Source organism: Pongo abelii, chromosome 15, assembly GCF_028885655.2.
Source record: "Pongo abelii isolate AG06213 chromosome 15, NHGRI_mPonAbe1-v2.0_pri, whole genome shotgun sequence".
NCBI classification, from domain to species: domain Eukaryota; kingdom Metazoa; phylum Chordata; class Mammalia; order Primates; family Hominidae; genus Pongo; species Pongo abelii.
This window is the reverse complement of record NC_072000.2, coordinates 19,549,195-19,576,879: the sequence shown is the minus strand read 5'-3', so window position 1 is coordinate 19,576,879 and position 27,685 is coordinate 19,549,195. Positions and strand designations below refer to the sequence as shown.

Below are 27,685 nucleotides of genomic sequence, written 5' to 3'. Positions count from 1 at the left end.
CGCCATGGTAGAACGTGCCTTGCTTCCCCCTTCACCTTCTGTCATGATTATAAGTTTCCTGAAGCCTCCTAGACATGCTTCCTGTACAGCCTGTGGAACTGTGAGTCAGTTAAACCTCTTTCCTTTATAAATTACCCAGTCTCGCGTAGTTCTATATAGCAGTGTGAGAACAGATTAATATATGAGCATAGTACCCAATAGTTAGTTTGTCAAAACTTGCCTTCCTCCTTCTCCCCTCTATTAGTCCCGGTGTTTATTCTTTCCATCTTTACGTCTATGAGTACCCAGTGTTTAGCTCCCACTTATAAGTGAGATCATGTGGCATTTCATTTTGTATTCCTGCATTAATTCATTTAGGATAATGGCCTTCAGCTACATCCATGTTGCTTCAAAGGACATGATTTTATTATTTTTAAGGTGGCATAGTATTCCATGGTGTGTGAAATGGTTTAGAAAGTGGCCCCTATAAATCTCATGGTGAAATGTGATCCTCAGTGTTGGAGGTGGGGCCTGGAAGGAGGTGTTTGGGTCATGGGGGTGGATCTCTCATGGCCTGATGCCGTCGTTGTGATAGTGAATTCTTTCAAGATCTAGTTGTGTAACGGTGTGTGGTACTTACCCACATTCCCATTCTCTTTTGCTCCTGCTCTGGCCATGTGCCTACTCCCTCTTTGCCTTCCATAATGAGTAAAAACTCCCTGGAGACTCCACAGGCACCATGCAGATGCCGTCACCATGCTTCCTGTACAGCCTGCAGAGCAATGAGCCAATTAAATTTCTTTTCCTTATAAATTACCCAGTCTCAGGTATTTCTTCATAGCAATGCAAGAATGGCCTAATAATACAGTGTAGATGTACCACATTTTATTGATGCAATATACTGTTGATGGGCACCTAGACTGACTCCATGTCTTTGCTACTGTGAATAGTGCTGTGATGAACATGCAAGTTCGTATGTCTTTTTGGTAGAATAATTGATTTTCTTTGGGTCATATACCAGTCATGCAATTGTTGGCTTGAATGGTAATTCTATTTTAAATTCTTTGAAAAATTTCCAAACTGCTTTCAACAGTGGCTGAACTAATTTACATTCACACCAATTATGTGTAAATGTTCCCTTTTCTCCACAGCCTCCCAAGATCTGTTGTTTTTCAATTTTTTAATAGTAGCTATTCTGACTGGTGTAGGATGGTATCTCGTTTTGGTTTTGATTTGCATTTCTCTGATGATTAGTGATGTTAAGCCTAATCTTTGCCACCAGAAAACTGGGAAAATAGTGTTGCTTGTCAAAATAAATTGTTTTACTTTGCTATAAAAGTAATCAATTGAGTAGTATATTTCTTCCAGCAAAATTAAGAAGTAAACATTTAGAAATGTACAGTGCCTTGCTGTTAAGTCTTCACACAAGTATACCAATCGAACATAAAAGCCACCTTAAATTTTCATTTGAAATGAAAGACAATTTTAAGTGGTTAAGGGATAGTAATTTGTTAAAGTCCTGAAGTTAAATTAGCTTAAGTAAATGCAAAGAGTTTCCTTTAATTAAAGTCTTTTAAATGAACACTTTAAAGCATAGATTGTTTCTCCCTCAAATCTTGTCCAAAGCCACTGTTTTCAACTCAGTATATCAAAGAATCTTTCAGACATGATTATGAAGCTCCCTCAACTTAGAATGTGCTATTTGCAACCTTAGATGGCTATCATCCTGGCTTTTCTACCTTTTAGCAACAATAAGCACACCCTTCCCATTTCTCCCCAACCCGGACTTACCCCTCTTTGCATTTAATATATAATTTTTCTCAGAGTGTTCTTACACATCTTTAACTGTAAATATGACAAAAGTACACAGTATAGTACATGTGCCACATGTATAAATGTTGTATCTAGTCATACAATTTTCCTTTTAAAAAATAAATATTTTATTTTCAAAAAGCCAAGACTGTAGGAATCTTTTCTAGCTGCCAGTCATAAAAACATAAATTCCTGGTTAGATTCCCAAATTTGCCTGACCATAAGAACCACTTGTGATACTTGTCAAACACATGTGTTCTGAGTCCCATCCATGATCCCCTGAAACAGAATCAGCAGGTGAGAGGCCTGGGAATACACATTTTAAACAAACGTCCACAGTGATTATGATTAGTCAAGCTTGAAAAAAATTTCACTAGGATCTTTATGTCTGAATAACCTCACAAACAGGAAAGTTACTGGAGAAAAATATGAGCAGAATTTCAGAATGCTGCCTTTGCTGAAAGTGTTTGTTCCCTCCTCCTCTACTCATCAAGACCTGACTGCTTATGTAACTCCCTCAAACCGCCAACACCTGGGAGGGGTTGAAAATGATTTTAGTGAAGAAGAAAAGCTGATGTTTCATTTCAAAACTGACGGTGACAATAGCAGGGAGAGACATTAATTTATCTTGATTCTAACACAAAGCATTGTATTTGAGTCTACAAATGAAATTGGTTTCATTTTTATTTTTTGTAAGTTTTTGCCAAATTCTATGCATATATAGAGGCTGGGCAAGAAAGAATGAAATCCAGAAATATGGCATATGCCATCCCTTATTTATTTCCCCATGCGACCAGCCAGCAGCTTCTTCACCTAGTCCCTGCTTCAAGCTGACTTTCTGTCTACTTCTCTATTGGAAATGGTGCTTCCCTAAAGACTGCCTCAATGTCAGTTACCCAGAGGCCTTTTTTCCATCTTGTGCCCCTAAACTTCTATGATATTAAATGATATTACTCTTTCTGGAAATTCTCCTTAGCTTTGATTTTATAATTTTAATCTAACTCTGTTTCATTATTTCTTTTATAGCCTTTCTTTTCTCTATCCCTTTACTACAGACATGTTGTACGGCTTTGTTCTTGACCTGATCTCTCCACATTCATTCCCTCAGAGCATGTATCCATTTTCTTGGTGTCAGCTTTCTTGACTATCTGATTATTACCATCATATAACGATGTTGGTGATGAGCATAGCTAACATATCCTAGTCATTTTCCATGTAGGTTATAATAAGCACCCTATATAATTTGTACCATTTAATTCTTCAACCCTAAATGATACTATTGCTAACCACATTGTATGAGATGAGGAAACAGATTTTCATCAAAACCATGGAAAGCAAACGTGAGGAGCCCCTGTGTGTCTCCTTTGTTAATGCCTCTGGGCATCACGGCATGTGGATTGCGGTGGAATGGGGATTAGGAAGTGCAGCACTGTGAAAACACCAGAAAATACGTTATGATAGTGGTAAGGCCGCTCATCTCTGCACATTGAGATGGTTTTGTTTCTGAATCAGGTTTGAGATGAGCCAATCCTGACTCCAAGGTGCCACCAGGGATCACGAATTTAATAAGATCTTCGTGGATGCTTGGAACCCAACTGGTCCCTGTTTTCTACTTTAGGGAAAGAGCCACAGCTTGAGTGGGGTGGTTTTGGTGTCACATACGTGGTCAATAATACCCACCGTTTTGGTGTCACATACGCGATGAATAATACCCACCTCTGCAGAGGAATCACTGTGGACTACTCTTCGTTTCATCCCATGCTCTTGCGATGGATCCCTCTCACCTGTTTACTGATTTCATTCAAATTCTTCAGCGACCACAGGACCCCGACTTGCCTTCTCTATCCTGATTCCCATCACTCTGCTTTACAGGCCTGGCCTGCTCGCGGCTCCTCACACCAGCGCTGCATGGCTCCCTCCACGCCTCCGCCCTGTTTCCTCCATCAGACAGAACTAGCTTCCTCCATCTCTATCGGGCAAAAGCCTGCCCAACGTTCAAGACCCTCCTCAGATGCCGCCTCCACGATTAGGCTTCTTCCTGACCCCTGAGCCTGTAACACGCGCCACCATAACTCTCCACCTCAGCCCACATTCCCACAGCACTCGCGACGTCCGCCGCCCTCAACATGGCGCTTCATTCTATTTTAGGGTATTTCCTGCTTGTTTCCTGCACACACAGTCGCGCGAGGCACAGCCCTGAGTGACCCGCGCACCAGTGGCCCGCGCTTCCAGCCGCGCCGCCGCAGGCCGGCGAGGGCAGCCTGAGCCGCTTCCCGCCCTCGCGGGGACCGTCGCCAGCCCATAGCTCTAGCGAGAGGCGGTTCCACAGCGCCCCCGGCAGCCCCACCACAGCCAGCACCGGCGCCTCCGGCGGGCTTTCCTCTCCTCGGGGAGGCGCGAATCCTCAGGGGCTCCTCGAGAGGGAGCCAGGGAGCAGCTGCGTGCGGACACCTTTCGGCCCTCTGTGGCCGCCATAGCTCTCCGGCAGAAACGCGGAAGTGGAAATCTCAGCCATTCAGCGTTTGGGTCAAGACGAAGGTGGGCTCTGGACAGACGTACACTGTCAGGGAGTGTTCACTTCGCCTCCACTTCTGTTCCTCTCCGCCCTGGTGCTGCTGCGGGTCACATACTCGTCCTGAGTCAGCTTCAGCCTCTCCGTGCAGGAGTCGCCCGGAGCCATGGCCGAGAACTCTTATGTGAAGTCGACCAAGCTTGTGCTCAAGGGAACCAAGGCGAAGAAGTGGGTCCTGCAGCTCCGGCGGGAGCCTCCTCAGTTCTTTTCGGATGCACTCCACCCCCGCGAATCCGGTAGAAGTCGTGGCCCGGAGAGCCGGCTTTGTGGCCTCTCAGGCTTCGCCCTGGCCCCTCTCCAGGCTGGACAGAGGCAGGACCGCGGTTCCTGGCGCCTGTGCAGAGAGGAGCAGCCTCCCGCGCGGACGACCCTGGAAACAGGATAGACGGGCGGGTGACCCGTGGCCCCGTACCCACGAGTTTGGGTCCCCTGAGGCATCTCTCCAGGCCTCTGCCTGGTGGATCTGCGTTAGTCTGATCTCGTAGTTCATGTTAATAACTTCCTTTGTTAGGGATGATTATTTTCTCCATTGTCTCTTCCTGGAAAAATTATTGATTAATTTTTTCTAAGCTAATATGTAGAGTGAAACCAGGATGAATCACACAGGATGAATTTTTGAGGTGTATATGGGCTTTGATTGGGCTGTGGGCTGGAACCTGCACTCTGTCATTTACTAATTTTGTAATTTGTGGCAAATTGGTTAATATGTCTGAACTTCCATTTACTCATTAACAGATCAAATATCTTTGAACCTCCGTTTACACATTTATACTTTCAGACCATTTTTTATACCTTTAGAAGTCTGTGAGGATTAAATAAGAGAACATATATGCAGTAAATAAATTGAGCCAAATGTGAGGAGGAGGTCGTAGTGGTATTTATTAGCTCTTTAGGTGAAAAATACCTGTGCACTCATATTCCTGCTTCTTTTTTAACTGGCAGATTTGCCCGAGGTTGACTGTGCATACAAATATTGAGCATTTCCTCCTGGTCTCCGTGATAAACAGAGGTTTTGATATTTTTAGGCGAGATGGAAAGAAAGTATCAAGGAGTGAGCTGAAGCCACTGCCCTTGAGAAGCCTCTCGAGGAGTCTGGGCTCATGAAGATGCCAGAATAAGTGACAGGTATATCCTGAATGAATGTGAGATTTTTAATGTGTGAATTTCCTGTGAGGAGTGGTGAGTTATCTTCTGAAAACTTTATGATGAAAATGCAGACAAGAGTGTCTTAAGATTATCGTAATGATCATAATTAATGCTTATATAGCACTTTCAATGTGCCAAGAAATTGTTGTAGGCACTTTGCACATTAACTTTTTTCAAATCGCTCTTGATTTTTTATTTTTTTATTGCGATGTAATTCATAATTATAAAATTCACCCTTTTGTACAGTCAGTGGTTTTTAGTATATATTCAAGAGGTTCACCACTGTCTAGTTGCTCAGCATTTTCGTCATCTCAGAAGGAAATCTCTTCTTACCCATTAAAGCAGTCACATCCCATCCTCTCCCTCTCCTAGTCCTTGGCAACCACTAGTCTTCTATCTATGTGAAATTGCCTATTCTGAATATTTCCTAAGAAATCATGCAACGTGTGGCCTTTTGTATATGGCTTCTTTCACTTATAACATTTTTGAGGTCCATCATTGTTGTAGCACTTGTTCCTTTTTATGGTTGCGTAGCAGTCCATTGTATGGATGTAACATTTGTTCATCCATTCATCAATTGATGAACATTTAGGTTGTTTCCCCTTTTTGACTATTGTGACTAATGCTAGTGTGAATATTCTTACGTAATATTTTTGTGGGCGTATGTTTTCATTTCCCTTGGGTATACATACTTAGGAGTAAAATTGCTGGGTCATATGGTAACTCTTTAACTTTTTGAGGAACCACAAACTGTTTCCTGTAGATCCTGCACCATTTTACATTTCCACCAGCAATGTGTGAAGATGCATATTACCTCTTAATTCTCACAATAGCCTTGAGAGTTAAGTTATTATCCTAATTTTTTAAGTGGGGAAACTGACTCCCAAAGAGATTCAGTACCTTTTCCAAAAATCGCAGAGTTAAGAAGTGACAGAATCAGGATTTAAAATCTGGCAGTGTGGCTCTACAATCTGCTTTGAACTTTAACATAATATGTACAAAGCCTGAAGCAAATTCTCAGTACTGTATTTAAGAGGGCATAGCAATGTAAGTCTTCCTAAATCAATAATGTAAAAACGAAACAGCTTAAAAGACTTCCAAGTTTCAATCTTACGATATTTATTTATCACACAAATCAATATACCTAAACTCATCTATATAAATTATGTCCTGTAGTAAGAAGAAAAAGAGCAAAGGTAAGAAGAGAAATAGAGAAGATGAAGAATCCCAGCTTGATATGGTTGGTGAGTCAGTTTTCAGTGCTCTATTCTGAAAAAAGTTAACATTTCTTGAGATCTCATTGAAAATATTTTCCTAATTAGAAATTTATGATGTATTCATATTTGTCTTAAAGTGCTTAAATATTACCTACAGTTGTAAATTCCATTTATTAGCACAGTAGATGCCACTGATGCCTTTACTTCATTGTCAGAACAGAGCACAGAAGAGAAGAATTACAACTCTCTGACTTAGTAGGCACCATTAGACTACTTAATAGCCAGAGATTCTGATACATTATTTTAAAGGCTTAATGTAAATGTTATTCAACCAAATATATTTTACAAGTTATTTTCTTTGAACATGTATACATTTTAGTTATAGAAGTCAGTTGTCTCTTAAACGAAGTATCTTCACTGGAAAAATCATTATTTTGTCAACTCTAAAATGAATGAAAAATTTAAATAAAATATCAGGGTAGCCTGTAAATGATACTAGAAATAAACTGACCCAAAGACACTTAACCAGCCTATTTTCCATTTAGTTGTTTCCATACCTTTTTTTTCTCTTTTAAAACTTGGCAAGTTGCATTTTGAATCTTCACAAATTATGGTAGCTTAAAAAATATATAAAATATGGAATGGTATAAAGCTAATGTTCTGGAAGAATCATTGCTTTTGAAATGGCAAATCAACAATTCTAAAATTAGTGTAAATATCTAGGGTAGATATGTAGATGTGGAATTGCCGTGTCAAAGGTTAGGTGAATGTTTAACTATGTAAGAAACTGCCAAAAACTTTCTAAAGTGGTTGTGCCATTTTACCCTCCCACCAAGAATGAATTAGTGCTCCAGTTACATCCTTGCCAAGAGTTGATGGTGGTATCAGTCTTTTCTCCCAGTCTGAGTTTTACCTTTTCAGTTTCTTAATGGTGGTTTTCAGATGGACAGTTTTTTTTTTTTTTTTTTTTTTTTTTTTGGAGATGGAGTCTCGCTCTGTAGCCCAGGCTGGAGGCCAGTGGCGTGATCTCGGTTCACTGCAAGCTCCACCTCCCAGGTTCATGCCATTCTCCTGCCTCAACCTCCCAAGCAGCTGGGACTACAGGCACCTGCCACCACGTCCAGCTAATTTTTTGTGTTTTTAGTAGCGACGGGGTTTCACCATGTTAGCCAGGATGGTCAGAAGCTTTTAATTTTTATAAAGCTAGTTTATTTTTTTTTTCTTTTATGGTTACTGCCTTATCTCTTTGATCTAAGAGATCTTTGCTTACCCCAAAGTCAGGAAAATATTGCACATTGTCTTTTAGAGGCATCATAGTTTTAGTTTTTACATTAAATCTGTCATTAATCTCAAATTAATTTTTGGCATGGTGTGAGTCTGGTTTCAAGATTTACTTTTTTTTTTTTTAACATCTTGATAACCATTTATGCCAGCACCACTGGTGTTTCCTTTTTCCATTAATCCAGTTTCGTATCTTCATAAAAAATCAATTAGCTTTCTATGTATTGGTCTATTTCTGGACTCTGTTCTATCGATTGTCTGTTTTTCTGTTGGTATGTTTCTCTTGATTGCTATAATTTCATGAAGCCTTGAGATCAGGTAGTGTGAGACCTCCAACTTTGTACTTACTAACTATTAGTTTATTAATTTCTACATGGAAGTCTGTTGGATTTTCTCAGAGAATTGTATTGATTCCAGATCATTTGGGGGAGAATCAACATCTTAATACTGGGCCTCAATATTTCATAATTTTCAACGTAGCAGTCTTGCATGCCTGTTTAAAAATTTATTCTTAAGTATTTTATAATTTTACACTACTGTCAATAGAACTTTTGAATTTGATTTTCCAGTTTTTTCCTGTTAGTACATAGATCTACAATTGATTTTTGTATTGTGACTTTGTAGTCTGATAATTCTATTTCACTTATTACTTCTAGTGGTTTGTTTATATAGAAAACTAAGAAATTTGCAATTATGTTTCCTGTGACTATTGTTTTACTTCTTTCTTTCTAATCCTTATGTCTTGTCTTGCTTTTTATTGGTTTATTATACTGTTCAGGACTTCCATAATGTTGAACAGAAGTCATGAGAATGGGCATAATTGCATTGTTTCCAAGCTTAGGCAGAAAGCTTTCAGTAGTCCACCATATGGTATGATGTCTGTAGGGTCTGCAGAGAAAACCTTTATCAAGATGAGGACATTCCTTTTAAACTTTGTTTCTTGGGAGTTTTTATCATAACGATGTTTAATGCTGTCAAATGCCTCATTCTGTATCTGTTGAGACGATTATACAATTTTCTTCATTCTGCCTATGTATTACATTGGTTTCATTTTCAACTTTTAAACTAACTTTACATCCCTGAGATAAACCCCACTTGATTTTGGTGCATTGTCCTTTGGGATATCGCTAGATTTGATTTCTAGGTTTTTTTTTGTTTTGTTTTTTGTTTTTTAAGATTTCTATATTGGTGTTGATGGGAGATATTGGACTTTTGTATCCTTTTCTTGTAATGTCTTTATTTGATTTTGGTGTCAAGGTGATATTGGGTGTCATAAAATTAGATGGAAAGTGCTGTCCTTCCCTGTTTTTGGAAATAGCTGTATAAGATGGGTATGATTTCTTCTTTACATGTTTGATAGGATTTACCAGTGAAGTCATCTGAACCTAGAGGGTTTTGTTTGGTTTGGTTTTAGTTTTTTGTGGGAGAATTAAGATTTTTTAAGAGATATTTTCAGATTTTTCTGTTGTCAATTTTGGTAATTTGTGTCTTTTAGGAAAATTTCCTTTCATCCAAGTTGTTGGATTTATTGAGATAAAATTGTTGAGAATATTCCTTTAATATCCTTTTAATGCCTGTAGAATCTAATCTGTATTGCAGTCTCTTCATATTGGTAATTTGTGTTTTTTCTGCTTTTTCCTGGATCAGTGAGTCTAGCTGGAGGTTTATCAATTCTTTATAAGATCACTTATTCTAGATCATTAATGATCTTTTAGTACAGGGGTATTCAATCTTTTAGCTTCCCTGGACCACAATGGAAGAAGAGCTGTCTTAGGCCACACATAGAATACACTAACGATAAGCTGATAAGCCAAAAAAAAAGAAAAAGCAAAAAAATCTCATAATGTTTCAAGAAAGTTTATGAATTTATGTTGGGCTGCATTCAAATCTGGCCTGGGCCACATGCAGCCCTCAGGTTGGACAAGCCTGTTTCAGTATTACTTATTTTCTCTTTTTTTCATTTTCTATTTCATTTATTTTCAGTCTTTTTTTTTCCTCCCTTTAACTTATTTTCAGTTTTCTTTGCTCTTGTTTTATTGCTTCTTAAGAAGGAAGTTAGATCTCTTCATTCCACTTTAGTTTTAGTTATAGTCAACACATTTTGCTTTCATTTTCATTCCATTCAAAATATCATCTAGTTTTACTTGTGATTTTTCTTTTCATGGACACTTGAGTTATTTAAAAGTCTATTGATTTTAATTTCTACTACATACAGATATTATAGGTATGTTATTGTTGCTGATTTCTAATTCATTCATAGTATAGTTGAAGAACATACTTTCTTAGTGAATTTCCATGTACACTTGAAAAGAATGGGTATTCTGCAGATGTTGGTTCAGGGTTTTTTTTGTTTTTGTTTTTGTTTGTTTTTTGGAGATGAAGTCGCGCTCTGTTGCCCAGCAGGCTGGAGTGCAGTGGCACTATCTCGGCTCACTGCAGCCTCCGCCGCCCAGGTTCAAGTGATTCTCCTGCCTCAGCCTCCGGAGGAGCTGGAATTACAGGCACCTACCACCACGCCTGGCTAATTTTTTAAATATTTTTAATAGAGGCGGGGTTTCACCACGTTGGCTAAGCTGGTCTCAAACTCCTAACCTCAGGCGATCCGCCTGCCTCGACCTCCCAAAGTGCTGGGATTATGGATGTGAACCGTGGCGCCCGGCGGTTCAGTGTTCTTTAGATGTCAGTTAGATCAACTGGTGGAGCTTGTGACTATGCACATCTTCTGTGTCCTTACTGATTTTTTACTCATCCTACAATGTAGTGAGAGTGATGTTAAAATCTCAAGCTGTAATTCTAGATCTGTCTACTTGAGCAGTTTTTGCTTAAAGTATTTTGAAGCTGTCATGTGTACACATTTAGGATTTTTAAGTCTTCCTTATAAATTCAGTCTTTCATTTTCATAACATTTTAACCTTTATTTCTGTTAAATGTCTTGATGCCTAGTTAAATTATTTGACCACCCTTTTCCTCCTGTCAAGCCTGGGCCTTTGTTACTTTGTGCTTATTTATTAGGTTTTTGCCTGTAGACTTAGACAGTGACTCTTACTCTAGGAAAGGCTCATCCTCATGGGCCTCTGTCACATGTTCTAGGTATACTTGGTGAGTTCTCGCCACTCTGCTATGTCCCAAATTTGTGTGATCTCTGGCATCTCCAGTCAGCCCTCAAAAGCGCCAGCCACTCTGCATAGGCCTTGTGGAGCCTGTTTGCTGTATGCACTCCCCCCAGCCCTTGGCCCCAGACCTGCAGAGAACTTTTGCATACACTTTTGAGGCCTCACCTGTATGTAGTTCCCTCTTCTCCTGTACCTTATTCTATAAACTCCAAACATGTTAGCACTGCAAAACTCTCAGCTTAGTGACAGTGACATTGCCTCATTTTTGGAGGTCTCTACCTCTCTCTGTGTGGTCAAGAAACTGCCATTCGGCAGAAAACAGAAGTGTGTGTGAGATTTGCTTCCTGTGTTTTCCTGTTCTCAAATATCACAGTCCTGTTCTGCCTGTGTTCCAATCCCCGAAAACAGTTTTCTCAAATATTCTATTCAGTTTCAGTTTTCTCATTGGTCATCGTGGGAGGGCAAGTCCATCTCGGCTGGAAGAGGAAGTCCTTCTGTGACTTTTTCTCTTTGTCCTTCCCCTTCTTTTTCATTGTGGATTTTCTAAACTTGCCGTATAAGTAAGCATGTGTCTATTTGTGAAGGGAAAGAAAAAAACCTTTTAATTTTTTAGAGCTGTTCTGTTGGTTGCTCACAAGGATCTGAAGGGATTTGTAAATAGGAGGAAAGAAATTCTGTCTTTCACCTGGAGAATACCATGTGTGACATTCATAAAAATGAGCATGTCTGTAAGCAAAGTGTTTCACTGAGCCTGCTAGATTCAGAAGCAATTGAACTTACAACATCGTAGTTTGCAAAACACAGATTTGATTTACCCAGGAACTAAAGCTAAGTAAGCTATGGGTTAATAGAAGGTCTGTGAAGGGTACTTAGACTACAGTAAGATTGGAGAAGAAAATTCCATTTCCAAATCTAAGACATATCATTCCTTTGTGCCAAGCAAATAATGAAGGCAGAGATTTAAAGGGGCCCTTAGCACAGAAGCACTGGGTTAGTCAGAAGGTGAGGTGAGCTGTCACACAGCCTTGATGCTAGAATGAGGGTGCCCTGGTAGTATCTTATCAGCCATGACAGTGGTGCATCAGGCTTTTTTTTTTTTTTTTTTTGAGACAGGCTCTTGCTTTGTTGCTCAGGCTGGAGTGCAGTGACATGATCATGGCTCAGTGCACACTCGACCTCGTAGGAACAAGCAATCCTCTCACCTCGGACTCCCGAGTAGCTGGGACCGCAGTCTTGTACCACCATACCCAGCAAATTTCTTAATTTTTTTTGTAGAGATGGGTGTCTCCTTTTGTTACCTTGGCTGATTTTGAACTCCTGGGCTTAAGTGATTCTCTTGCTTCCACCTCTCAAAGTGCTAGATTACAGGCGTGCCAGACATATGTAAACATTCTAAATTATGTGAAAATATGTGTAAAGCTTTATTATGCGTTGTGAGACAACACAGCGGGAATATTTCACCATCTGCCTAAGGTTTAAAAGGAAATAACTTTAAGCATGTGTCTAAATAGCAGGTAATGTTTTAGAGCAGATTCTCTTAAATTCAGCTTGGGCGTCTGCAGCATATACACAGCTTGAGCTGTAACCTAACATAGAGACAGGCAACTTCAGTGCCCACTGTTCTTAGGATCCACTGCTTTTTCACAGCTAAAACCCCCGAGTGGCACTGTTAAGTATTATGTTATGTTACTTTAGTCGTTAAACATATAAGCTTACCTCCAAAGGTTGAATGTGGGCCACTTGAAGAAAGTAGGCAGAGTGCTCACATTTAATTCTTGATGATACTGTGTTTAGCTTTCTTATTCTTTGAAATCTCATTGAGAAAAAATGCTGGCATCTGCTCAAAGTAATTTCTTTTTCAGTTGACAATATTGTAAGTAATGTTATTGTATCATTTCCCTACTTGGACAGAGTGTGAAAATTTTGAGGAGCTTGTCTGCCAGAAATTTCTTCTTCATTTGCAAAACATTAATGAGATATTATATTTAAATGATTTTATTTAATATTAAGTGTACTTGGTGAATGTGTCATAGAACATACAAACTAAAACTAATTTAAAATTATTAACTATTACGTTTATAAGAAAGACTTGCTAATCATAACACTGTTCATAATGATTCTGAATAAAGCATTATTTCTTTTACTGAGAACAGTTGCAGCTATAACTCAATCATCTAAATTGTCATTAATTTTATTGCTTTCTAATCGTCTTTAGCTGAAATTTTAATTTTGATTAATGTTCTTTTTCTCCATTGGTTTTGTGTGTGTGTGGAGGTAAAATACACAGAATATAGAATTTGCCAGTTTTTCTATTTTTTCGTATACACTTCAGTGGCATTTAAATGCATGCACCATTTTACCTTCCCATCAGCATTGCAGAGGGTTTCAGTTTCTCCACATCCTGCCCAACATTTGTTTTTCTGGTTTTCTTGGTTTCTGTTTTTTGTTTTTTGTTTGTTTTGATAATAGCATTCTAATGGGTGTGAAGTGGTATTGCATTATGGTTTTGATTTATATTTCCCTAGTGACTAGTGATGTTGAGCATCTTTTCGAGTGCTTATTTGCCATTTGTATATCATCTTTGGAGCAATGTCCGTGTATATCCTTTGCCCAGTTTTGAATTGTGGTGTTTGTCTTTTTGGAGTTCTCTATATAGTCTGGACATTAATTCATTATAATGTATGTAGTTTACAAATATTTTCTTCATTATCTGGGTTGCTTTTTACTCTGTTGACAGTGGTTCTTGATGCACAAAAGTTTTTAATTCTGATGAAGTCCAGTTTGTCTATGTTTTCTTTTGTTGCCTGTGCCTTTGATGTTCTATATAAGAAATCATTGCCAAATTCATTGTCGTGAAGCTTTTCCCATTTTCTTCTAAAAGTTTTCTAACTTTAGCTCTTACATTTAGGTCTTTGGCCTATTTTAAGTTACCTTTTGTATTTGGTGTTAGATAAGGGTCCAACTTCACTTTAGCTAAAATTTTATGTGTTTTAAAATTGATTATGAAAAGCATGAAATGTTTAGTTGAATAGAGAATTTTGTGCAGTGGAATTAACTGAATCTTTAAAACCTTTTTATTATGGAAATATCCAAACTAACCCATACATAGAAGAATATAATGAGTCCCCATGTGCCCAGGCCCCAGCATTAATTATCAATATTTTGCCAATCTCATTTCATTTACTTAATCACCCACACTCACATTTTTTTCCTGGAAAATTTTAGGTAAAATCACAGATATTATGTCATTTTACCCATAAGTACATAAATGTACATTTCTTAACGTGATATGTATTTCTCTCATCACCTGTTTTGTTCTTTATTTTTATACATTATACTATGTCATTATCAGACCTTGTAAAATTAACAAGAATTCCTTAATATGTCATATCCAGTTGATGATTGGCTCATTTCTACTCTAGTTAAAGTACAATTTAGGAGGAGGTTTGAGGATAATTTTTAACATTAAGATATAAACTTTTATAACAACCGTTAAAATAATTTTTGCTAGAGTCTAACATTTCTATTGGCAAATTGGAAATTAGTATACATAGACACAGATTCTGCTCGTTTTGCTTTCAATCTAAAATCATAGTTAAGATTACTGGCCGGGCGCCGTGGCTCACACCTGTAATCCCAGCACTTTGGGAGGCAGAGGCGGGTGGATCACGAGGTCAGGAGTTCAAGACCATCCTGGCCAATGTGGTGAAACCCCGTCTCTACTGAAAATACAAAAAAAATTATTCGGGCATTGTGGCAGGCTCTTGTAACCCCAGCTACTCGGGAAGTTGAGGCAGAGAATTGTTTGAACCCGGGAGGCAGAGGTAGCAATAAGCCAAGATCACGTGACTGCACTCCAGCCTGGGTGAAAGACTGAGACTCCGTCTGAAAAAAAAAAAAAAGATTACTATGCTAGAAAGTCTTCCTGTAGAGGCATTTTTAAGAAACATTATGATAGGCATTGCCTCTGGAAAGCAGACATGAATAGATGGCTGGGGTCTATCATGAGAGAGACCGTTCTCCATATATCAATTTGTATCTTTTACATGTTGTCTTTTGTTTTGGTCTTTTTTTGAGACAGGACCTTGCTGTGTCACTCAGGCTAGAGTGCAGTGGCGTGATCATAGCTCACTCTAACCTTGAACTCCTGGGCTCAAGTGATTCTCTTTCCCAGCTCCCCGAGTAGCTGGGATTACAGGCATGCACCCCCATGGTTGGCTGTATGTTGCTATTTTGTATTTTAAAAACCTAATTCTGACTGTGCTGGTAGTTGCATGAATCTGTGCACATACATGCAAACATACACATGTAAAACTGGTGAAATCTGAATAAGCTTCATGGATTATATCAATGTCAGTTTCCTGATTCTAACAGTTTATGATACTTATACAAGATGTCATCATTGAGACAAAGCGAGTAAAGGATATGTGAGATCTTTGTATGATCTCTTACGATTGAAAATAAAAAGTTTTTAAAACTAAGTTATAATAACAAAGAACTCTGTGTCAAAACTAAAATATAAAGTCGAAATGTCAATTTTATTTTTTAGGAATCTGGTGGACAGTAAAAAACTTTGGCGAAATTTCAGGAACCATAGCCATTGAAATGGATGAGGGAACCTATATACTTGCACTCGACAATGGTCTTTTTACCCTGGGAGCTCCATGCAAAGAAGCTTTGTGTCTGGAAGGGAAGATCCTGCCACAAGTGTAGATTTTAGGACATTCATTCACTTAGGCCAAACTCTAACTAGTCTCAAACATTTTCTAAAGGAATGGAACCATTGCATTTGACTCTTCCATTTTTTTTTTTTAATTCCTTAATATTTACCAGCCATTGGCAAGGCCCTCTTTCTAATATAAGCATTTGAAAACATTCCGTGTAGTTCCAGAAGAGTATCTTTGGAAATCAAAACAACATGAATAATTAAAATAGTAAGTGGAAAGAAAAAAGAAAACATATTTGAGTCAAACATGTTTGAATTTCTTTTTTATTCAGACCTGTTACCAAAACTAACCTGGGTGCATTTAACAATTTAAAGATTCCTCATTTTCTTTAGCCCATTAGAGGAAGTACTAATGTGATACAAAGTAATTAGAAGATAAAAAGCAGTATCATTTGGTCAGCAAGGCCATCCATTGAATAAATGAAAGCATTTAGCTTTTTAAATAAGTGCTTATTTATGACTGTATTTTAAAACATAAAGAGAAGCTATCTCGAAAGTTATTAAATAAGCATTAATCACCCTGTCTTACTCAGTGTATAAAATTAACAGTGTAGTTAAAAGAAGGTAAAATAGATCTTGATTCCAAAGATACAGTATTACAGTGACATCAGTATATCTGAATATTCTTACATTTAATTGCAGAAGGAAATAACCACATTTTTTAAAGCAAAATAATGTCTTTATATTTATAGCAAATGTCAAATTTCTTTTCAAATGTTTTTTCTCCAATAACTGATGAGGGCCTTAGTCCTCCAGAGCAGTTTATGGCTGTCAAATTATCTGATTCCCAGGTGAGCTTATGTTGTAATATAATTAGTAACTAGTTATTTTAAAAATTTAATTGTATTCATTAAAAATTTTAGTATCTGTCTTAAGCCCATGGTAATTTTGATATAAAAAACAAAATAGCTTTTTTGAAAAGTAAATTTTGTGATCTACTTTTAGTGGAATTCCTATCAATATATAATGCTAGGCTGGAAAAAAGATATGTAAGTTAAAAAATGAAGGTTAATAATTTCTCCCACCAAATAAGATAGTTTAAAAAATAAATCAAATAGTACAAAACCTGTTTCATTGTTGCTATGATATTTAAACTCACTGTTTGGAAGTCTAAAGACAAACAGGAAGACTAAAAAAAGGAATATTGTTGAAACCAGCAGAGAATGTTACAGCATAGTAACGACCAAAAGAATATTTTTACTCATTATTTTTACAGTCATTTTATAAAATAACCTCTTTTATTCTCACTTTGTGCAGAAGTATAGAATGATTCTTTGGGTAAAATATACTGAAAGTGAATTTACATATTTTAGTAATTGGTTATATCAACACAATAATGATTTCCGTTATATAATCATTAACGTATGAAGGAGTAAAAGTCAATTCTGGCATCCGAGGAGATTCTTGGTAAGGTGAAAGAAATCATAATTTTAAAAAATCACATTAAGATGATTATTTCTATAGTTTCTTTGAAAGTCTGATAAGTAGGGTGAAAGACAAAGAATAAAAGCAGAGGAAGAAAAAATTCAATAGTTTTAAACTGCTTTACAATTATAAACAAAAAAGGATTATAAAGAAAATTAACTGACAAATGAGGAAAATATTTGCAACAACCTTAATAGGCAGTGAGTTTTTACTCTTCATATGTATCTTGTATAGAATTCATAGCACTGAAGACCCCAGTAGAAAAATTGCGAACAATCAGATCTGAATAGAAAAATGGACATGGGACATTACCAGATAATCTAAAAACTAAAAAGGAAAGGGAAAGAAAAACAATTGTTATTCTAGTTAACTACTAAAATGCAAATTAATAGGATACTGTTTTTTTTCCATATCAGGTTTTCAAGTATATTTTTAGAGTCATAATGTTTAAAAAAAAATCCATGAGACAAAACATACTCTGTTAATTTGAGGTAAGAATGTAAATGGAAGCAGCATTTTCTGGAAAACAGTTTGATGACATAAGAACTTTATAGTTTATACCCTTCGATCCAATTATTTCTGGGAATTTTTTCTAAGGATAAATCAGTTTTATATACAGAATAGATGTAAATAGAACTATTTATGATAAGCTAAAAAGTAAGTTTTAGTAATGTATTATTGAACTTTATAACTAAAGAGGTATAATTGAAGAATGATGAATTTTGAAATTATTTGTTACATGATATATAAGGTACAATGTTTATTTTAAAAAAGCAAAATATAAAACTAAATTTAAAACTGCGCACACCACCATGCCCAGCTAACTTTTTAAATTTTTTGTAGAGATAGAGTCTCACTCTGTGGTCCAGGCTGATCTTGAACTTCTTGCCTCAAGCAGTTCTCCCATTGGCTTCCCAAAGCACAGAGATTACAGGAGTGAGTCACCACTCAGCCACACGCATCTTTTGAACACTTGGAATATGTCCAGTCTGAAATTTTAGATATGTACACACCCACACACATACACATGTCCTGTTTTGATGTTCTATAATTAATTTTCTCTCAGTTTTTAACTTTTATCTATCTTATTAATGTATAGAATTGCCCTGAAATCTGCCTATGGAAAATATCTTGGTATAAATTCAGATGAATTTGTTGTTGAGTGTTCAGATGCAATTGAACCAAGAGAACAGGGGGAACCAGTCTTTCAAAATGTAAGTGCTGTTATTGTTTATAAAATCTTCCTGTCAGTTTAACAGAAAGTCTGTAACAGTCAATCGTAATATATTTAAAAAGAAAAAGTAGGATGCAATAGTATAATATATTAAACTGGAATAAATCAGAAAAAACATAGAGCCTTAAAGAGATCTCAAAATATAGTGCAACAAAAATAGCATTAGTACTTTTGCCCACAATTATTTCTGTATACCCTTAGTTCCTAGATATTGATCTCATTACCATTGAAGAACCAGTCAATTTTAGGTCTCAGAGTAGGAATACAGAATAGTTCCTAAGTATCTTCTTTGTAGCAGAAATCATGGATGCTTTCAGAAACATTACAGACTGTAAGCGAACTGTGGAGCCAGCTAAGACCAAGTTGTGACAATTTGCGTATAAAATATAAATAATTATACTTCATTGAAGTAAATTATCTCTAAAAGACTTTCAGTTCATAAGCTAATAGTTTATGAAAAGATAGTTTTAATATAAGAAGAAAAAAGATAATATACTAATTCTTAATTTTAGTAAGTAGACAGTTGTAGTATATGGATGTTTTGTTAAATCTTTGTTGATACAGAATACATAATTTCCCTTTTCTGTTTGTGTGAGAAGTAAAGATTGAACAAAAATATGTGAGTGCTAAACTGTCTTTAAAAAGTAGATAACTATATCAGAAACAGTAAGGAACAGTGGGCACCACACAGAACAAGCATATAGAAGATAAGCTCAGCCTTTGAGTAGCAGCTTTGGTAGTATACAATAATGAACTGAAAATAGGAACTCAGCAGTGTTTTCTAAGATGACAGATTAAACAAACATCCTACCAGAAAGAGGTAATCACTTAGACTAAGTTCCTCATCCCCTAGGATAAAATCTTGTCAGTGACTTGAAAACTATTTTGACCTAATCCATTGAGAAATGCATTTTTACATTGCAGCCCAGCACACACATATGTATAACTGAAGCAAGAGTTGTACTTAACAATACTTACTTATCCATGTGTTATGCACCTTGATATTTCTTATTCTCTTTTACCCCTTCCTCTGTGTGTCTGTGTGTATTCCTTTTCCCCCCCACCCACCCAATACCGTTCAGGAAACACTACATTGATTTCATTACCTGTAATGTGCTGCAACCGTTTTGAGGTGATCCTACTAGTTATGATGAGATACTTCTAATAAAAGTTACACCAGTAGAAAATGCCAATATTTCATAAGGCCAGGGTGATGACTTAGATAGTACTAATAATACAACACTTAAGGAAAGTTCATTTCATTTTATTTTTAGGAAGGACACTAGGTTTCAAAAATTTAAATTTAAATGAAAGAGGGTCTTAAAACTCTATTGCAAAAAGGACTCAGCTGAATAATCTGTGGCACAGGTTTAAATCGCCTGGACCACACCATGCGATGTGAACCGCCATGTTCCAGGGCTCACCAGGAGCCATCCAGATGAGAGACCACCCAGCCCTTGTGACTTGACTAAGATATTAAATCCATGTTATCAGCACGTTTTTAACTGGATGTGATATAAGGTTAACATATTTTGTAATCATTGTATTTATAAATATTTTGTCTAAATGTTATGGTATTCCAAGTTTTCCAAAAGAATCAATGAAATACAAGATATAAATAAACATTTTGTTACAGGAGTTAAGCTAACCAAATTTATAACCCAGATTTAGATACACAAGAAAATCAGTTTTTAAAGTTTTGTTTAATAGCAGTGTAATACATCAAACATTAAACAACTAAAAAAGTATATGAATATTAATTTTCACACACAAAAGTCCCTCAGACATTGATTCTTAAATTCAAAACACCAAAGGCATTGTATATACCTTTTCATGTTTTCTAATTCTGAAGAAAATAAATTTTACTTAAAATGCTAATATTTGAATAAAGTATGCATTCATAATTATGTTCTTGTCTTTAAAGTTAATTTTTCAAACAGAACTAAACAGTTTTATCTTCCGTAGATCTTTTAGAAAGGAAGCAATCCTACCTCATCTACTTAGAATTTAGTCCTACTAGGAAGATACACTACAAATGTTTATTGTGGTAATCTTTGAATAGTAAAATGAAAGGTGATTTTGGTTTCCTTTTCTATATGTTCTTGTATTATATTTTCCACGTTCCTCTCTTAAGTTCTTTTCTGTGATTTTTAAATCAAGGAGGAAAAATTAATTCAGTCTAAACACTTAATGTTTCTTCTAGAAGAAGTATCCTCATGGCTATTTTGTTATTTTGTTTCACTTAGGGGAAAATGGCTTTATTGGCCTCAAACAGCTGCTTTATTAGATGCAATGAAGCAGGAGACATAGAAGCAAAAAGTAAAACAGCAGGAGAAGAAGAAATGATCAAGGTAATGATGACATTTTATACGGATGACTGCATTCACACATGCGATGTGACTGTATCTCTTTAAAATGTTAAATCATCATTTACTGTCACTTTTAAGATTTAGTTAATAGCTTTTTATAATGTGCTGTTTCAAATAGACTCATTTTTAATTATAAATCCCATAGTGGATGGCTTGTTTATACAATGTGGTAGAGAAATCAGTGCATCTAAGAGCTACCTTGCCATTATCTCCATGGATTAGTATCTTTTTCTGGTAGTTCCACATGCTCTTTTTAAGCTTTCATTTTCTTGTTTTCTTGCTTGTATTTTAAAATCTAATTTTTAAAATAGATAACATGTACACGTGATCCAACATTTTTAAATAAAAACATATGAAGATGAAGACATATGCCTGCCATGCATCTTACTCACCTGTGTCCCAGCTCCTGTTCCTCTTTCCCTTTGTTTTGTTTTTTTATAGCCTCCTAAAATTTCTTTATAAACATATGAATACATTTATAATTTTCAACTTTTTTACACTAAAGGCAGCCTCGTTTATAGTCTTCTCAGCTTTTGATTTTTTTTTCCTTAAAATGGTATCTTGGAGAGTTTTCTACTATTAGTTTGAATGTACAAAATTTTCTCTCTTTCTTGCTTTTCTTCTCTTTCTCTCTCTCTCTTTTTTAACAGCCACATAATATTCCATTTTAGGGAGTTACCTTAATTTATGTAGTCTTTTATAGATGGAAATTTAGGCTGTTTCCAGTCTTTTGCTCTTATAAACAGTGCTGCAGTATGTAACATTGAATGTGCATCAATTTGTAGATGTGCGGGTGGACCTGAAGATAAATTTCCAGAAGCAGAATTACCAGGTCGGGGTATATGCGTTTGTATTTATGTAATGCTTGAGCTTCTGTAATGATAATCACTCTATGAAACAAAAAAACATAGCAGAAGTTCTGGGGCCTTAGCCCTTACATTTTAAAAATATTTTTATTAATAGTACCTGTCTTCTTTGCATTAGGAGAAACATGAATCCCATAAAACATGATTTTTATTTTATTTTTAAAATGTGTGTGCCTCACTAAGCTGGAAATAAAATTTCCTTATTCCAGGCTAAATTCCCTCATCTGTAGTCAGATGCGTTATCCATTTCACCAGTGGCCTGTGCCCTCCCTAATCCTACTGTTTGTTTTACATCATTGTAAAAGTTAAACAGACATCTTCATATCAAGGTGAAATTCTAAATAATACTGTTAATATAACCTAGATAAATCAGGTAGTTAACTGGAATTTGATGAAAACATTTAAGGCTTAATTTCTTAGACTCACAAAAGCCACTGATCTTTAATGATAAACATATACCAGGATGTGTCTAAAGAATAACTCCCCACTTCTTGACACATGGTTTTTCTGTGTCTTGTCATTCCAACGCAATACTGAGCATCGTGAACCTTGCTTTGTTTGTCTCTGTTGGGAATCACAAGTTGCATCCAGTCTGTCCCAGATTTGCTGGCATTGTGGGGGCCAGAGTGGAAGGCTCTAAGAGAGGGGGCAGATGTCTTTTCTAAAATGCCCTTCATTCTTATAATTAGAGCATAAAAATTTATGTTACATTTTCTCTACTGCCAGTGAAATTTAAAAGCATCTCTCAATTCTCTGTATGTGCTTCATGTTAGATTTCCGGTCATATGTTTGATTTTCTTTTTAGAATAGATTTGATTTCAGATAATTTCAAATCTAAAGCTCAAACAATTTCAATCTAAAATGTAGATATTTTCTTACAGTTAGAGAAGTGAAATGCTATATTTTTTCAATGCATGCATCTGGCACATGTGTTGTAGTCTTGAATTTCCATAATGCTCCTGTCAGGTGGATGTGAGCTCAGCCTTACAGACAGGAAGACAGCCTCTGACCCTCCTTACATCCTCGTGGTTTTTGTCAGTCAGTTCATGGAAATCACAGTGATTTCAAGGTGTGGTAAGACAGGATGTGTACCCAGGCTCAGCTGACTCCAGAGGCCACTCTCAGTATTTCATAGCACATTGCTTCTCAGGAAACAGGTCATTGAGGAAATGCAGATGGGTTTGTGACTTGCATTTAATTTAATTGATTTATATTTTATTGTATCATTTTTAATTTTTTTTCATCTGGATATCATCACAAAAGTCTTATTGAAGGCAACAAATGCAAATATATGCAGTGCTGTTCACTTATACAAAGACACAAAGATACACAAAGATTGCATTTTTCACTATTTAAAGCAATTTTCAGATGAAATACAAAGTTTTCTGGGTCTCTTTGGTTAGTCAATTACTTGGAAGCTCTGAACAGTGATTATTTTGGACTCTTTTCATACCATTTAATTGCAGGCTGTCCTAATTAATCTCTGTCAGCCCTTCACCTTTAGGACCTTGCCTTATCTACCAGAACACAGATCCCTCTTACTAAATGTAGCATTGTGTTACAGGCCCTAGCAGGGAATGTTTTGAGGTCTGGGACCCCTCAAATCAAAACTGTCACAAAGATGTCATAGGCACAAACATGTTATTTGTCATCACTTTCTAAGCAGCTCTGAAACTGGACTCTGGCCACAGAGGTCCCTTAGGAGACATGAATCCTTACCATTGCCCATTGCCTGTTCTGTGGGTGATCCTAATTGTTGAATGCAGATTAATTAACTTATGACATGTGATAGTAAACATCTATCCAACTTAGGAGGACATAAGAAGCTACTAAAAGAGGTGGGTTCCAATTAATTAAAAGCAAGTTGTGTAATGTTAAAAGTTTTAATAGTTTGGTAATAGCCTGTGCAATGTAAAATAGCTATTGAGCTTTCAATCTGATCAAATGACCCTTGTCTACTAGGGATAATTTGATCCTAGTGTATTCACTTGGAGGACAAAATTAAATTAATGATTGCCTTATTGCCTAGCAGGATCTGATGTATAAAATGTTTCTGAAATAATTTTGTCTGTAGTGTTTCTGACACAAGGGCTGAGGAGGAAGCATGTGATAGCACTTACTCATATAGATTATATATATGAAGTAAAAACACATAGCCAGAACCCGTCTTTTTCTGAATATTGTTGCTCAGTTAATTTTTTCTTCTGCATAAGAAATCATCTCGAATGTTCTTATGTGATATGTAAAGTGGGGAAGGTGGAAGATAAACATATAACCCATTGGATTCTCTTTTCCAATATCTAGATTAGATACTGCGCTGAAAGAGAAACCAAGAAAAAAGATGACATTCCAGAAGAAGACAAAGGAAATGTAAAACAATGTGAAATCAATTATGTGTATGTATGCTTTTCCTTTTAGACCTACAGATTTGACATTGAAGTGATTCTCAAAGTGCTTTCAAAATAAATTACCTAATTAGCTGGGGATGGTGGTGCATGCCTGTAGGCCCAGCTACTTGGGAGGCTGAGACAGGAGGATTATTTGAGCCCAGGAGTTCAAGGCTGCAGTAAGCTCTGATCACCACTGCATTCCAGCCTGGGTGACAGAGCAAGACCCTGTCTGAAAAAATGAAAACTGATGGAAAAGAAGAGGCAACACAATGTAGCCTCTAGGACAGAGCACTGAGCTAAATGCTTTTTTTTCTTGAGGGTTCAGTTTTCCTAATCATCCTAGCACATTATTAATATTTATTACTCTTCCTATGTAGATAAGTAATGTCCTAGAATTACAACACAGAAAAACAGATGTTTAGCTGTGAGTGTACAAGTATAAATCAATTAAGTGCCAGATTTTGATAATCACCAGCAGCTCATTCAAGTCGTATGTTCCAAAGTTACTCTTACCCTTTTTTTACATTACTTGATAAAGGCAATATTTAATTACATATTTCCTGTAAACTAGCTGGTAGAGTTCATACCTAAAGTCAGTAAATAATGTTAAGAATTTTTTTCCAGCTGAGCAAATGAATATGTGTGTAGTTGTAAGAAATCAAGAAGAGGTTATAAAATATAATCAGGATGTGGACTCTAAAACAGAATAACCTCTATGTCCTGTAACTTTTATCACTTGTAATAATACAGCATTCTCACCCTGTTAAATGGAAATTTAGAGCACCATTAAATTCTGGAATAATTAAAATTGCTATTTGGATTGAAAAAGCCCTTAGACAACATTTATTGAATATTAGGAAATAACTTTTATAAGATTAGAATCCATTTTTTATAGAAACCAAATTTAAAAGTATACATATTTTAATATAAGTGTTGTGGTAACACAGTAACCAAAATTGAGCAGATATTTTTAAAGCTTTTTATATTTATTAACAGTTGAATATATATGGCATGTTTTACATAGATTAATTTTACTATTTTTCTTTGTTTTAACAGGAGAGCCAAATTGAAACCGACAGATACTGCAAATGACTGGGACTTTTGTTTCTGCCTTATCTTTTTGTGTTTTTTTCTGAATAAAATATTCAGAGGAAATGCTTTTACAGAGTTCTTGAGTTGTGAAATTGTTTTTTAGCTAGTAGCTAGTTTAACCAGGATTAAGCAAGTTTAATCAGGATTATTCATGGATGTACTTTTTAGCTAACTATAGTTTTTCATATGGAAATGAAACTTACAGTACACACTTAAAATACCACCGAATTTTTTTCTGGATTTCCTGTCCTGAAGCATGAAGTGTACTAGAAACCAATTCTTCCTGCGCTACTTGTGGAATCTTTCTTACTGGATCATAATCTTACTTTACTTTATACAATAGATGCTTAATCAGTGCCTTTAATAGGAAGTGAGAAACTCCCAATCCAATCAACAAGGCTTTGATTCTACCTCCTAAGTACTACCCAGATCACAATCCAAATATCAGAACTAGGGGGCTGGTCAGAGAGGAAAAATCATCTATTAGGGAGTGGGACAGAAAGTGGAAACATTACAAAGAAGCAAATGGGCTCAGGACAGAGGCGAGAGTAGTACCGGGGAAAATCCCTACTGAGGACAGGTTTGCCACAGTGGATATGTATGTGATGCTTTTGTCCTCGTGGGCTGGAATGGAAGCTAATAAAGAAGTTCAGATGCTACGTGTTGCTTAGGTCTGCTTTGTTGAAGCCTGTCTCTTTCAGAGTTCCTAAACACAATATTCCCGTGGCATCTAATCCCAGTGAGAGCTCCAAATCCAGGCCGTGTATCAGATGCCACGGGAAATTCTGCCTCAGGACTGAGGTTGGTTCAAGCATCTGGATGATGTCAAAATTCCACATTGTGTGCTGGCCTAACCTGAAAGACCCTATCTAGTTCTAGCCTTTAAATTCCTTCTGTCACCAAATCTAGAGTTACATGGCATCTGTACAAGCTAGGTAGCTGAGGCATGGGATCAGCCCTATAAAGGAGCTTTTGGAGCTTTTGTTGTAGGTCTAGCTTCAACTTGGCACTCCAGTTCCAATAGCTGGACTTTCTCTCATCGTGTGTTCTGATCCTTGGATTGGGAACAAAGTAACCACTCTGATCCCACAAAGCAGAGGTTCCGGTTCCCAACTGGTGACTATTTTGCCTCCCAGGGGACATTTTTGGTTTTCACAACTGGAATACGGTGTTAGAGGGTAGAGGCTAGGGATGCTGCAAAGCATGTGGCATAATCCTGTTCCGCCCAGAATGCTAACAGTGCCAAGGTTATGGAGCCTTCCCACCCAAGGGCTTGGTCTATTCCTTGCTTCTGTCATCTCCCTAACCCTTAAACACAACAGTTCAAATATATATGCATAAGCATCTCCTAGGGACCTGCACGTTTCCAATATCGACTACTGAGATCCATCCGTAGAGATGCAGGCTTAGGAGGTCTAGGATTGGGCTCAAAATTTGCATTTTAACAAGTACTCCAGGTCATTCTGAAGCAAGTGATACAAACCACACAATGAGGAACACCGCCTTCAAGAGACTGAATCTTGCTTCCCTACACTAGCTTGGTATCTGAGACCATCTGCCTGCTGACTGGCTTTCCTGTCACAAACATTCTGCATATAGGCACAGTGTGTTCCTGGACTCCATGTTAACGCGTTCACCCTCATGTTCCCTTGGTTCCTGTCCCCAGTCCAGCGAGCAGAACTAATTACAGATCTTGACAACAGGAGATACAGATTTAAAATAACTTGCCTGTTCCCGTGGACTTTATCCACTAGTGAAGGAGGACAAGTGGACCAGGGGAGAGGGTAGGTGGGGGCTCCTTCCCTATTCCTCCCATTCCACTTTATACAAACCCCAGCTAGACCACTGGGAGAGCAACGGAAGTTAAGAATGACTGCATCTAAATATTGTCATCTGGTCCACTCTTCTTCCATCTTGTACACAAGGATATGAGTTTTGTTTAAAGTACTACTGAAACCAAGAAAAACCCTGGCTTAGCAAGCCCCTGACGGATCAGTCTAGTAATCTTATCAAAACCAAGATTACCTAAAAGCACTAACCAAAGGAAAAGCTCCCTCACCCCAACCTATGACTGCTCACATTTTTCAGATTGAATCATTTCAATTGTATTTTAAGGTTCATTGACCCTTTACCACCTCCAAGCTGCTCCTCAACACAGCTGATAATTATTTTTTAATTTTGAAAACTTTCTCACTTCTAGAATTTCCACTTGAGCCTTTGTTATTATTGTAGTTTCTTCTACTCTGCTTTGATTTCCTATCCATTTATTTTAAGGGTTTTTGGGGTTTTGATTTTACTAAGAATTACAATAACTACTTTAAAAATCTACACTAATTCCAACATCTGGGTCATCTTGAGGTCAGTCGCTATTGATTGCCTTTTTCTTTGAATATGTTTCTTTATATGTTTGATATAACGGGATTGAATTCTGAAGATTGTAAAACTAGATTTTGTTTTGTTCCT

The 27,685-nt window shown here is 36.8% G+C and overlaps 1 protein-coding gene across 3 annotated transcripts in view; it reads left to right on the top strand.

Annotated features, from left to right (window-relative positions):
- LOC129047413 (protein FRG1B-like) overlaps positions 1-25,340 on the top strand; it is a 192,574-nt gene extending 167,234 nt beyond the window's left edge. The window contains exons 1-4 of one of the 3 annotated variants that reach the window (XM_063715301.1): positions 18,145-18,485; positions 20,752-20,856; positions 24,045-24,136; positions 25,190-25,340. In XM_063715301.1, coding sequence (XP_063571371.1) covers positions 18,363-18,485; positions 20,752-20,856; positions 24,045-24,136; positions 25,190-25,325 — 456 coding nt within the window. In that variant the 5' untranslated portion in view covers positions 18,145-18,362 and the 3' untranslated portion in view covers positions 25,326-25,340. Of the gene's footprint in view, positions 1-18,144; positions 18,486-20,751; positions 20,857-24,044; positions 24,137-25,186 lie in introns of those variants that run through there. The other 2 variants (XM_054547790.2, XR_010136867.1) reach the window with 2 other exon arrangements.
- Positions 25,341-27,685: the final 2,345 nt, after the last annotated feature.